The sequence below is a fragment of the Bacidia gigantensis genome (assembly GCF_019456465.1).
Source record: "Bacidia gigantensis strain McMullin 20006 chromosome Unknown scaffold_268, whole genome shotgun sequence".
NCBI lineage: Eukaryota > Fungi > Ascomycota > Lecanoromycetes > Lecanorales > Ramalinaceae > Bacidia > Bacidia gigantensis.
Genome location: NW_025408614.1, coordinates 203,217 through 215,551, shown reverse-complemented (window position 1 = coordinate 215,551; position 12,335 = coordinate 203,217). Strand labels below are relative to the sequence as shown.

The 12,335-nt window shown below is 52.9% G+C and overlaps 5 protein-coding genes across 5 annotated transcripts; 4 read left to right on the top strand and 1 right to left on the bottom strand.

The window, feature by feature from the left end:
* Window positions 1-274: 274 nt before the first annotated feature.
* On the top strand, window positions 275-1,300 carry KY384_008884 (uncharacterized protein; the record flags this gene model as incomplete). Its single annotated transcript, XM_044817371.1, has 3 exons — window positions 275-655; window positions 702-804; window positions 864-1,300. The coding sequence occupies 3 exons, from the start codon at window positions 275-277 to the stop codon at window positions 1,298-1,300; spliced, it is 921 nt and encodes a 306-aa protein (XP_044664524.1).
* A 656-nt stretch (window positions 1,301-1,956) lies between these two features.
* On the top strand, window positions 1,957-3,629 carry KY384_008883 (uncharacterized protein; the record flags this gene model as incomplete). The annotated part of the gene is made up of 3 exons (XM_044817370.1): window positions 1,957-2,050; window positions 2,185-3,007; window positions 3,098-3,629. 3 exons carry the CDS (start codon window positions 1,957-1,959, stop codon window positions 3,627-3,629), a joined length of 1,449 nt encoding a protein of 482 aa, XP_044664523.1.
* Window positions 3,630-3,802: 173 nt separating this feature from the next.
* Window positions 3,803-5,176, top strand: KY384_008882 (uncharacterized protein; the record flags this gene model as incomplete). Its single annotated transcript, XM_044817369.1, has 2 exons — window positions 3,803-3,859; window positions 4,478-5,176. 2 exons carry the CDS (start codon window positions 3,803-3,805, stop codon window positions 5,174-5,176), a joined length of 756 nt encoding a protein of 251 aa, XP_044664522.1.
* Window positions 5,177-5,743: 567 nt separating this feature from the next.
* On the bottom strand, window positions 5,744-7,621 carry KY384_008881 (uncharacterized protein; the record flags this gene model as incomplete). Its single annotated transcript, XM_044817368.1, has 1 exon — window positions 5,744-7,621. The coding sequence occupies one exon, from the start codon at window positions 7,619-7,621 to the stop codon at window positions 5,744-5,746; it is 1,878 nt and encodes a 625-aa protein (XP_044664521.1).
* Window positions 7,622-9,661: 2,040 nt separating this feature from the next.
* On the top strand, window positions 9,662-10,360 carry KY384_008880 (uncharacterized protein; the record flags this gene model as incomplete). The annotated part of the gene is made up of 1 exon (XM_044817367.1): window positions 9,662-10,360. The coding sequence occupies one exon, from the start codon at window positions 9,662-9,664 to the stop codon at window positions 10,358-10,360; it is 699 nt and encodes a 232-aa protein (XP_044664520.1).
* Between the last annotated feature and the right edge of the window lie 1,975 nt (window positions 10,361-12,335).

The following is a 12,335-nucleotide window of genomic DNA, read 5'->3' as shown; positions in this document are numbered from 1 at the left end:
GGTTGGTCTATCGGAACATGGCTGTACCAAATTTGTAGGCCCCGAAATGGGGTAGGAGCAACTTTAGAGGCGCTGTCTATAGGGCGCTCTCCAATATCCAACTCCCTGCAACAGGCCCTAATACCGGATTTGGCGTCGCCATGCTCCGATAGACCAGCCCTCGTCCGGTCTTTTTCACCGGCAAGTGATGCCGGGCGGAAACTACCGGCCTGCGCAACCCTGCGTCATCGCCTTTTCTTGTCATGAGCAGTAATTGAATGTTCCTCGTTAACCCATGGAAGAACAAACATTTCGGGCATATAGCCAAAAGCAGGCACAAGCTTACCTCTCGGGTAGAGGTCAGGACAATGAAAATCTCTTCGGTGTCATCTGTGAGCACCATGCTTCCACAGGTGGGCATTTCGGGACACTCCTTGATCTTGGTTGTGGCCCAGGAAACTCCACCAGGCCGATAGCAAAGCATTTCGAGAGGGCATACGGTATCGACGCGAGTGAAGCGATGATTGCGACGGGTATAGAGGTTGGGAGGAATGCGGTTGATGGTGAGACGAAAACGGGAGGAAAAGTGGAGTATAAGGTGGGCAGAGTGGACGAGGATACTCTCAAATTGAAGGAGGAAGGTATTGAAATTGACTTGATCATCGCAGGCATGGCGGTAGGTTCAGTGCAATGGTAGTGGTGTTTGGCCTGACGAGCCGCAGGCACACTGGTTCGACCTGCCGAAATTTTGGGAGGCGGCAGGCCGGGCGCTGAAAAGGGGAGGGACTGTGGCATTGTGGCAGTATCCTTCTCTTGCATGCTTCCGTATGTTGCATCTTTTGGATTCCGTTCTCTCTTTGCCATATGTTGATTGACCGCTGTAGATCCGTCGATGCCGAACGCCATGGAGGCCACTGCGATACTGAACCGGCTGATTGAGGTAGACACAGGGGAGTTTGAGAAGCCTGGCAATCGTATATGCCGCGAGGCTTATCACAACTTGTGTATGCCCTGGGATGTCTCTCCGCCCGTGGCAGGCTTCTCGAGGGAAGGCTTCAAGAGGATGGAGTGGGACCGAGAGGGCAAATTGAGCTCGGGCGATCATTTCTTCTTGGGAGACAAGGCCACCACCGTACAGCTGGTATATGAGGGGATTTGTACGTCGAGCATGGTACAACGGTGGAGGGAGGGAAACCCTCAGCTGGCGGACACGGACGAGGATGTGGCAGTCAAGGCGATCAAAAGAGTCAGGGAGCTGATAGGGAGGGAGGAGGTCATTGCTGGCAGAGACTGCGTCTTGTTGCTGTTCAAGAAGAGCTGACCGTCGTACCTTTAAGTGGTGCACCGTAGTAAGAGAACAGCAGGAGGGAATAATGGGGAAATGAATTTTCGAGCTCCAATACCAAGACAAGCCCGAGCTCCCGCAGGTCTTGGCATTGTCTGGGCAATCCCGTCTTCAATCTCCGTCGTCCCGTCTCCAGGAACGAGTAAACGAGCCACGGTCACACCTACTACTCACCGCATGGCGGTATTCAATCACCGAATATTAATGATCGCGGGCACGCCAGACCTGCAGACAAGTCTTGTTGATGGGCCCATAAATGACACCAAAGCTCTCATCTTTGGGCCCAAATCTCGCGAAGTTAGCAGAGCTGCTGTTGGAGCGTCGCGAATTCTGCCTCCTATCGTCTAGCCTTGCTAGGGCTGCGTCTAAGCTGACAACATGAAGAAGGGGACCCAATCACATCGCGCACTCAGAGGCTGGCTCCGGGCAGAGGCTGCTAGTACGCTGATATGCATAAATCTGCGTGGCACGACCACGATGTTTATACTTCCCCCATATATACCACCTTTGGGTCCGCCTTCTGCTCCTTCGTGCCCTCTAGCTTTGATCTTTGATGGACTTTCTGCTGCCTTTCCCTACACTAGAAATATATAGCTTCGCATTTATTACCATGATATAGACGTTGCCCCGCGATGCCTCCCTTCGGCCACTCCGTTCGTGCACAGACGTTCTTAGGGGACGCCCAGCAAGAGAAAGTCTCGAAAATCTACCTCGTCAAAAGGCCTCGTTTCGCCCACTTGAACAAAACGCAGTCCAGTTCGATTCAGCTCAATGCGAGCCACACCACCACTCAATCCGGCGAGCTCAATGAATTGACCCCCAAACCAGTGACCTCCCCCATGAAACCTTGTCCGATGCAGGCCCAGAAAAACGACGATTCGAACTCTTCATCGATCTGCTCTGGGCAGGCATCGTTGGCAATATAGCCTTCAACTTCGCCTCCGAGGCTTATGACGAGGACTCAGAGGTCACCGTCGGCAGAGCACTCCTCAACTCCATCGTCCTAGTCCTAATTGCATGGCGACTATGGAAGTTCCTGCAAGACTTCATGAGCAAGTATGCCACTAACGATCTAATCGAGCGGGCTTTCGTCTTCTGGTACCTCATCCTCGGCCTCTTGTTCGGCAACAACGCACCCTACCTCTTCGCCCCTCGACCAGAGCAAGACAACATCTGCATCGTCATCTATCTCATAGCCAAAGCATCCCTCCTTGGCTTGGAGATAGTCTACGCCTTCTTCATTCCCGCACTAAGAAGAAGCACCATTATACGCGGCGTGTTCGTCGGTCCGCTCAGCGCGCTCTGGCTTGCGGCCCTCTTCGTTTCCTACCCTGGAAAAATAGGCCTCTGCTTTGCGGCCGTATCAGCGGAATTTGTCTACACCACCGTTCTCAGCACACCCTGGGGTATTCGTTTTCTCAAAGAAGATGACATGGTCCCTCATGATCTCGATCATTGGGTTGAGCGAATCAGAGACTTCTTCATTATCATTCTCGGTGAGGGCGTCTTGTCCTTTGTGCGCGAGAGCCCTGCAGAGCGAGGTCTGAATCAGAAAGCTGGCACGGCTGTCACCGCTCTCGCTATCTACTACGCCCTATTGAACATCTATTTCAACGGCGATCAATCACGCCACTACGTTCATGCTGTCAAGCGCACGTGGTGGCGTAACAATTTGTGGAGCGTGTGAGTCTTCTCTTCCTCACCACTTACCCGTGCCTTTCTCTCCTCCCCATATCATGACCTATGTGATTAACCCATATTGACCCACCACAGCGCACACATCATGCTCTTCCACACAACACTCATCCTCGGCGTCTCCTTCATCTTCCTGATTGAGCATCCTGCCACCTCCGCCGTCATTCCCCACGAATCTTCCTCCCCCGAAAAACGCCAAGAACCCTCTACCAAAGCCCCAACAAACAGCACCGGAGAAGCACAGTTCAATGATGAAGGCCAATTCGGCATCCTTCCCCCGTCCGCCCGTGACCGCCCAATCGAGTTGTTCGTCAACAACGCAAAATGGGTTTCTTCAGTCGCTCTTGCCGCCACCTTTTTTGCTATGTCTATACTGGCGCTCCTCAGCCGTCCGCTCGATAAGAAGGGGACGCTCAAGGTGGACAATCGTTACCTGAGGTTGTTGCCGAGAGGGTTGTTGATGGTAGTCGCGTGTGTGTTGCCGTTGGATAAGACGATGTATGGAGGAGTGATGTTGTCGATTTTGTGGCCCCTTTGTTATCTGTGCTTGTTCTGGGAATGGTACGCTGCGTTGGATAAAAAAGGGGGTATGATCGAGAGGATGAAGTAGGATGCGATGTGACGTCTATCTACTAACAGTATGTTCGTGTGTGCAAATCTTTTCCCATCCTCGCCTTTCCGAAGACTTCTGATTCAAGTGCATACCAACCGCGGCATCGCTCTCTGAGATTACTCGACTACACTGCGGCTGGCCTATGCTCGCAGAGCTCGGCAGCCTAAACAATGGCATTTCTTTCAGCAAATGAAGCCGACGGCTACCGCATGAAAGTTAGGGACAAAGTAAGTCGCTTTGCTGTCATATCAACGACCAGTCTTGCTTGACTACTTTTGCATGTCAATTGGCAAATACTTCAAACTCTTGCTTCGTCATTCCGCCGTTATGTTGGTCTACCGTACTTGTGAAGATACTCCCCACAAAAATTTCTTTGTCTTCCTCTGCAGCCCTACAAGAGAACAAAGCTTCACTTACCATTTCACCATAGCTTTGTCTTCCAGTTTGTCATTTCTTTTCAAGCAGAACACGGTTCCTGAACAAAGACTTACTATGAATGCTCTTCCATCGGAACAAAGAGAATCGCAGCATGGGCTTGTCCTCGAGCATAATGCCTTTCCTCAACCTGAATTATATCCTTCATATCAAGCCTCCACACTACAGATCTCAACACGTCGTTTCGCTTCAAAGTCTCTGGCAGACATATTTGGTCACCCTTTGTGTCATATCATACCCTCCCACTCCCAATATCCTTGACAGATCTCAACATGTGTTTCGGCACCCAAAAGAAACCCAAAAAAGGCTCCCGTCACCACAAAGCCCGTCCAAACGTCCACACCCACGCCCACCCTTACGGCCCGCGCCCCAAAGGCCCTCAAAAATCCATCCCGCATGGCGCCGCTAAGATCCTCGGCCACGACGCTCTCTCCTCCCACTCCTCCCACTCCTCCCACCCACGCAAACCCCCAACCAGTAAATACAGCTCCCGCTCCACCACCTTCTCACACAGCCACGGCAAAAACACCCCTTCCGCCCCCTTAGCCCAAAAACGCGACCCCACAGGCGCCCCAGCATTCTACAAAAGCAAACACGCACCCCTGCCCCCTCTCAAAACCAGCGCGTTCGACAAACGAGGCCGTGCAGGGCTGGACAGGCAGGCCGTGAAGGACTACCACAACGTCATCAACATCAACTACCGAACCGCGCCACCGCCGCCGAAAACCAAGGGTGACACGCTGTATTTCGCGAAAGCAGCACCATCATCGAGTTCGTCTGCTGGGGGTGGGGTGGGAGGGAGAAGTGGCTACAAACACCCCTCGCATCTGCCCCCCATGCACAACGATCGCTACGCGCGCAAGCCCCTCCCTTCCGCCCCACCGCCGCCGTTCCTGCCCCGACACGTCGCGCAGCCGAAATTGACGCCGTATCAGCTGGGCCTGCAGGACGCGCTGCCCCCACCGTCGCCGCTCAAGCCGAAGAAACAGAGTAGAGCGCAAATGGCGGCGTTTAAGCCGTTGGGGGATATTGGGGGGTATAAGCACGGGAGTCATTGCAGTAGTGGGTATGGTGGGGCAGGGGGAAGGAGTGGATGGAGGGGCAGATGAGGGGGAGTTTGTGGACAGGGAAGGGGAAGGGTGATGGAGAGAAGGGGGAAAGGAGTTGTGGTTTGGGACGCCTTTTTAGAGAAGGAAGGGTAGGCTGGTCTATCGAGGAGTATGTTATGTGTTCTAGCAGTGGGTAGAAGAGGGTAAAGAGAATTGAAAGAGTAGGAGGAACGAATTCCAGCTTGTGGGTGGTTTCTCTGCTTATCATCCCCTTTAGGTTCCTTTATCACGGGGGTTCCCTACAATCTCTTTTCCGCGTTGCTGCTAGTGGAGCTATCGTGGTTCGTCCTCTGTCATGCTGGAGACATCGAGGGGTAGCAAGACTCGTAAGGTGGGAAAGAGCGAAACATACTGAGGCGAGACGTGAACGTAATTATAGATCGAATTAGATATCATGTATGTACAAATGATATGCTATGCTACAGGACGTAAACGCTGAGCGGGGTATCAATGCTTTTGCTGCCTCCCAATGCAACACTCGAACCATGCAAGTCAACAGAGCCAATATGCACCTCCCAACACTCTGTACATTTCGGACAGCTCGAGCCAACCCCAAAGATACCTCACCTACTTCTCATCCACCTTCTCACTCGCACTCTTCTCCCCACTCAACCTCCCTTCCTCACTCTCCCTCTTCTCCTTCTCCGCCCTCTCTTTCTTCGCCTTATCCTCCCTATCTTTCGCCTCCCGACAACTCCTCCACTCGACCCCCACCGCCCCAAGAAACGCAAGACAGGCCAACGCCAGCGCAACCTCAAAGCATTTCACCAAAGCGCCATTGTATCCCACCAACACCTGCCCCAACACCTCAGGCTTAACATGATCTCTCAATTCTGTCGCGCCGAATTTCACCACAACATCTGGATCCAGCCCCGCAATCCCTTTCACATTCTGTGCGAGTTTGTTCGTGAATACGTTCTGCCCGACAGAGACGAATACTGCGCCGCCCATCTGCATGCAGAACATAATGAGCGCGACACCCGTGGGGGCATCGGTGCGTGAGAGCACGGTCTGTGCGGCAATCGTGCCCTGCTGCATGCCCATACCGATGCCAAAGCCAAAGATGATTTGATAACCAATCCATTTCTCGTGCATAGTGCCCGGTGTGAATGTAGTGATCAACCCAGCCCCAATGGACATAAGAACCACACTCCCGATGATGAAGGGCGTATAGTACCCCACCCTATTAACCGTGATGCCCGTCGTGATAGACGCGACGACGAGGGAGAGGATGAACGGCAAAATCATGATGCCGGATTTGTACGCCGACACGTGCTTGATCGCTTGGAACCAGATCGGTAGGTAGTACACCATCACCATCATGGCCCCGCCGGCGCAGAACATCTGCCACATCGCGCACGCTACAGACCGCTGTTTCGCAATACGCGGGGGCACGGTGCCGAGGTCTTGTTTCCAAAGCTGGACGGCTACGAAAGCCATAGCGAGGACGCCGAAGAGGACGAGTAGGGCGATGATGCGGGCAGATCGCCACGGGTAGGTCGTCCCGCCCCATTGGAGGGCGAGCAGCGCGCAGATGATGCAGGGCATGAAGAGGGAGGTGCCGAGTGGGTCGAGCTGGCGCACCTGCTGCCGCCAAGGGGTATGTGCGTTCTTCGGCGGTGGCAGCTTCAGGATGACGGCCAGAATCACCATGGCGACGCCACCGATAGGCAGGTTGATGTAGAAGCACCAGCGCCAGCTGACTTTGCTTGTGAAGACGCCGCCGAGCAGGGGCCCAGCGACGGAGGCGACGCCGAAGACCGCGCCTATCAACCCCTGCAGAAGCGGCCGCTTGTGTAAGGGAACGGTGTACATTATAATGACGATGGCGCCGGACATGGCGCCCGATCCGCCTATCCCTGCCACAGCGCGGCCGATGATGAAAGTGGTGGAGTTTGGTGCGGCGCCGCAGATTGCGCTGCCGATTTCGAAGAGCAGGATTGCGGTCAGGAAGACCCGTTTGGGCGAGTAGAAGGTGTAGATGCGGCCGAAGAGGAGCTGGAAGGCGCACATGGTCAGCATGTAGCCTGAGGCGTACCAGCCCACGTCGCCGAGGGAGTGGAAGCGATCTGTGATGACGGGGATGGCGGTGGCGATGATGGTGCGGTCGAGGGCGACGAGGAAGAAGGCGAGGTAGAGGGAGATGATGATGGGGATGAGCTTGCGGGTGGAGGGGTAGGTGGGCTCTTCGTCGCCGTGCACGCCTTGAGGGGTGGTCGTGGAGGGGGCTGCGGGCTTGGAGGGGGCTTTTTCGAGGTCGGTGGAGGAGGAGATGGAGGCGTGGTCGGAGCCATGGTCGTGTTTTGGTAGGGAGGCGTCCTGCTTGAGGTCGACGATTTGAGGGATGGTGTTGATTGTAGGCTCTGCCTGTTTCTCTTGTCCACCAAGCACAGGGAGGGGTAGTCTGGTGCTGGCCGTCTTCTCCAGATCGAGGTTTGCCTCCATGATGATGGACGGGCAGAGGAATAGGTGGTAAGGGAGAAGAGAAGCTTGTCGCTGCGATCAAGGTGGCTCCCACAGGAAAGGAGGAGTCATCGAGCCTTCATATACACCCAAAACGGACATTTCGGTAGGCTCAATAGACTTGTTTTTTCGGAGCACTAGGGGATAGTCCGAGGATACGAATTGGCGAATACGATTGGCACGTATTCTGGAGCCTGGCGCTTTGTCTCTAGTGCTGTGACTCTTGCGAGCTTTTGCTCGTAGAAATTATATGCGGGGCGGGAATCTCGGAGGATATCAAAGTACCGAGCCCGCCAAGTCTCGGAGATTGCTGCCTTAAAGCCCGTGATTTCGGCCGAACCTTACGCACTAGGCCTAACTCGTTCACCTTTCACCTGTCTTCCTATACATATTATTATTGATCGGACCGGTATTCCTGCTTCGTGGATTGCGCTATGCTGACAGCAATATTGATATACCCACATACCCGCCTTTTGTCGGTGTCTGTATAGTAATTCTACAAAACACGAGGCCTGGGTTCGCTCTCATCCTCCTCCAAGTGCCAGCCCACACCCTCTGGTGCCGTAGCCGTGGAGTCGTGTGGCAATGTACCAGATCTCTGGGGCGGCTATCGAGATGTCTCTGCGAACCTGGACCTGTCGTACGCAGAATGAAGCGCAGAATAGGCCTCGCAACACATGAGGCTTCTGCCGCTAGACATTTCAAGCCTGCGCCTACTTGGCTTGTGTACTAGTCGATAGGTATGCATACAAGTCTTCAGAGCCGATCCTGCTGGACCCAAATTTTCTAGGGCTGCATCACGCCATGACCTTCGTCTTTACGTTGTCTGAATGAATCCCAATACCCACATGGCGTTTTCATTGCGTTTCTGCATTGATATATTCATATTTCTCCTATCGCTCTTCTACATTTGTGATGCCATCCCAATATCTCTGGCTGACAGTTCCCCGCCCTCATCGATTTCATTCACCAACACAACACTTGCGACAGATCAGAATCTCGCCATAACATGTTGGGCCAACTTTCCATACCTCCCAGTGACGGAATCGGCTTGCTCTCCACTCTTCGACGTCCTCCACCAAATCCCCAATCTCAACATCAAACAAGTCGTGAATGTCTTCGACTTCAAGCCACTCCATTATTACGACGGGCAGACTTGCACACTAAGATTGGACGCATATGGTCCGTACGGTTCAGATGTATTGTCTCTTGAAGATTGGCTACAAAGGCTAAAGCAGGTTCTAAGGTGGGAACGATGTCACAGAAAAGAAGAAGAGTAGAGGTGATACTGATACAAGCTCATCAGATTTTGTGCCGGGCCTGGGAAACCAGGGCGAGGCGGATACGCCACAGTTGGGTTGAATAATTTCTTCATGGCTAAGGCTGAAGCCGGTCCCCTTGGTCTTCAGGACTCGTCTAATGACAGCGTTCTGACGACTACCATCGAGTGATTTTGTCCGCACTCGAAGGTTCAGAATCGATATGGATTACGAGTAATGGACGTAGTAAAGGAGACGAAGGGGCAAGCGCGAGCAGCATATCCTCCACGTCGAGAAAGGACCAGAACAATTGAAACATACGTCTGACGGGGATCGCATGTATAGTACTTGTCCCAACATATTTTGCAAATTATGACTTATCAACCTCCACGTCCTATCTATTCACTCACCTTCGGCTCTCAAGGAGATTTACCAGCAATCGGCTTCCGCGGCAGATCTAAAGGCTCAAAGCGCTTTGGCCTAAGTATAGCAATCCTTCTCGCAGTCACGACATGCGACGGCTGAGACACTCACGTGCTCTCGTTTGAACGTAAGGATCAAAATCGGTGACACTCAATCAGTCTTCATCCTCCCAGAAACTCATGGCCGTGGCGAGGAAGCATCAATAATCATGAATCCCTCGAATACTCGAGTCATACTCATCAACAAACACTGGGTGAAATCGAAGCGATAGAAATCTTTCCTCCCACAGCTTGGAATCTCCACATCGTTTTGCTCTGTATGCTCGCGATCTTCAATCATAATGCGCCTCCCACCACTAATCCCATTCGTCCTCGCCACCCTACCCTTCGCGCATTCCACGACCATCAATTTCACCACCTCGAACATTCCCAATCCCTACCTCAACTCCCCACTTCTCAACGACCCCGGCACGCCCTACTTCCCTGAGGACGTTTCTAACCCCTCAAATCTCACCTACAACCCCTGGCCCACGCCAAAATTCGCCCAACGTATCCCCCATTTCCCTGACAGATACAACATCTACCTCTCCGTCCACCCTTACGACGAACCGACTGGATATCCCCCACTCGTAATGGCAAATCTACAGGACTTCCTCACCGAGTTCGCAGGGCGACTACGACACGAATATCCCCCCGTCACCACCAGTCTCAACGCCTCGGTGCTCAAATCACGCGATATCCCCACAAACGAAGACGACGGCGACCAGGAAGGAGGCGGCAAAATCCACGCCCTGTCCGTCGGTGCGGATGCCCTCGACCCAGAGAGCGCGGTAAAATACGACATCTCGCTGAATCGGGGGTTTTGGATGCGGGAGATCTTGACGGAGCTGGCGGAGGCGAGTTTGGAGGCGTTTAAGAGGCTTTTAATTAGGCATGGGGCTGCGAGTGTGATCATTGCTATCTGTGAGGGGAGCCCGGAGCAGGGGTATCGGAGCCCGGAATCAGTTTGGAGGATGAGTATTGTGCCGTTGGGGAGGTAGAAGGGGGAGGGGGAGAGGGAATGTGCTGCTGCTTGGGACGGCATTGATGAAGAGGGGTGGTAACATACGACTCCCCGTTGCTGTTACAGTCGAGTGACCGTGTCCACCATATAGCTTTGCGACTTTGCAAAGCCTCTTGCATCCGAGTTTCCTACAACCCCATCCCTTGACCTTGGGCCTCACTGGATGAACCCACTCATCCCCCTTGCAAAAATGGCTTTCATGATATATCCTGAGGCAATTCTGAGCCGCTTGAATCCAAGTCATTATAATCTCCTCAGACTGGTACCTTACCGGGCAATGCAGGCACCGCTTTCAAACCCTACAACCAAAATGACTTATCCAACTCCAAATTTGGATCTGTGACTACGGTCTCAAATTGAAGATGTAGTATCGTTTTCTCATCCTTTACGGCCCCCCGTTTCCGAAGAATTTAGCAAGCATGTCCAGTATCCTCACTAGAGGAAGTACATAGACGTATTTCTCGGCTGTGAGGCTGTGTAAGGGTCATCTACCCATTTCGACATGTATGCTGAACATGTCTCCGCAATGTGGGATGAAAACATGAAGGTTGGGAAATCCCGTCACGCGGTGTCAATCATCGCATAAGCATAAGCAGCTACTGCTTCTCATCCTCTTTCCGCTCCAAATTTCCATAGCTTGATTCCAATCCCTCTCGCTTGACGCTCACATTACAGCCTCCCCATCCTGCCCAACATCGACCCGCCTTCCTTCCCCTTCGCTTCCACTAATACTGTCGTACTCTCCCCCTCCCCTTTTCCTTGCCCTCCCCGCCCAGCCGCTGCGCCACCAAGTCCAAAAGCGGGAAAATTCACGTAAATGTTCTCCCAATTGCCCCCTTTACCACCACCACCACCAGCTGCTGGCACATGATACACCTCGTGGAAGATCCCCAATCCCTCCCCTTCACTTCCCAACTCCTTCACATTCTTGTTCCACCAGTCCCACCCTTCTTTATGAAGGGGTGAATGGGCGAATGCGTGCAGGGCTTCGATCGAGCGCCAGTAGGAGAGCGAGAGTGTTATGCTGGATGTGCTGGGGGAAGTACCGGTGAAGGGCCTTGTGTGTGTTATGTCTATGGAGTGAGATGAGTATATGTGAGAGGGGCAGGGAGTGGTTGGGGAAAAGAGGTGGGAAATGGGTGGGGTAAATGGTTGTGGTAGAGTCAGATATGTGTTGAAGATTTGAGGAGGAAATGCCGAAGAGCAGGCAAGAGAGGTGTAGACATACAGCCATTTGTCCCAGAATTCGCAGCGGCCTCTTTCCACATGTCTTGGAAGTATTTTCCAAGTCGTTGGAAGCCCGGTTTCACTCGTTCAGAAGGGCTGGTAAATATCCCACGGTTAGATTGGGGTGAGTATTTAATAGCCAGGGAAAGGGAGGATGGAATTTGGATATGTACCTTGAGCTCCTGGCGCCAATAACGAAAACTACGACACCAGTATTGGCAGCGCTTTGCGGTGGAGCGCCATCTTGAGGGCGGATGCGCGCTGTCCAGCGACCAGAGAGGATCTTCAAGCCCGGTGCTGGGTTCAGAGACGAGGGTAGCTGGGATTTTGACCTGTTAAACAAGAAAGAAACGGCGGAGAGAAGTCCTATGGAGATGAGGAAGACATTAGGAAAAAGAGCGTAGCTGGTAGGGAAGTACACGGGGGCAATCCATTGTAGAACACAGCCGAGTGCTAGGAAGGATAGTGGGATATTCATAATGTAATTCAGCGAGAGTTTGATGCTTGTTAGAATCGCTCACTCTTTTTTGCGATGAACTGGTCTTATGTGGAAAGCTGAACCGCGTAGTGCTTACATCCTACTCAGACTGAGCCGCAAATTGTACAGGTGGGGATCGCGGGAAGATATTCCTTCGAGCGGCTTTCCAGGCAGCTGGTTCTAGTCATCGTGCAGGCTGTAATATTACGAGCTGCGAATTCTAGGCACAGACCATTACTTCATTGAT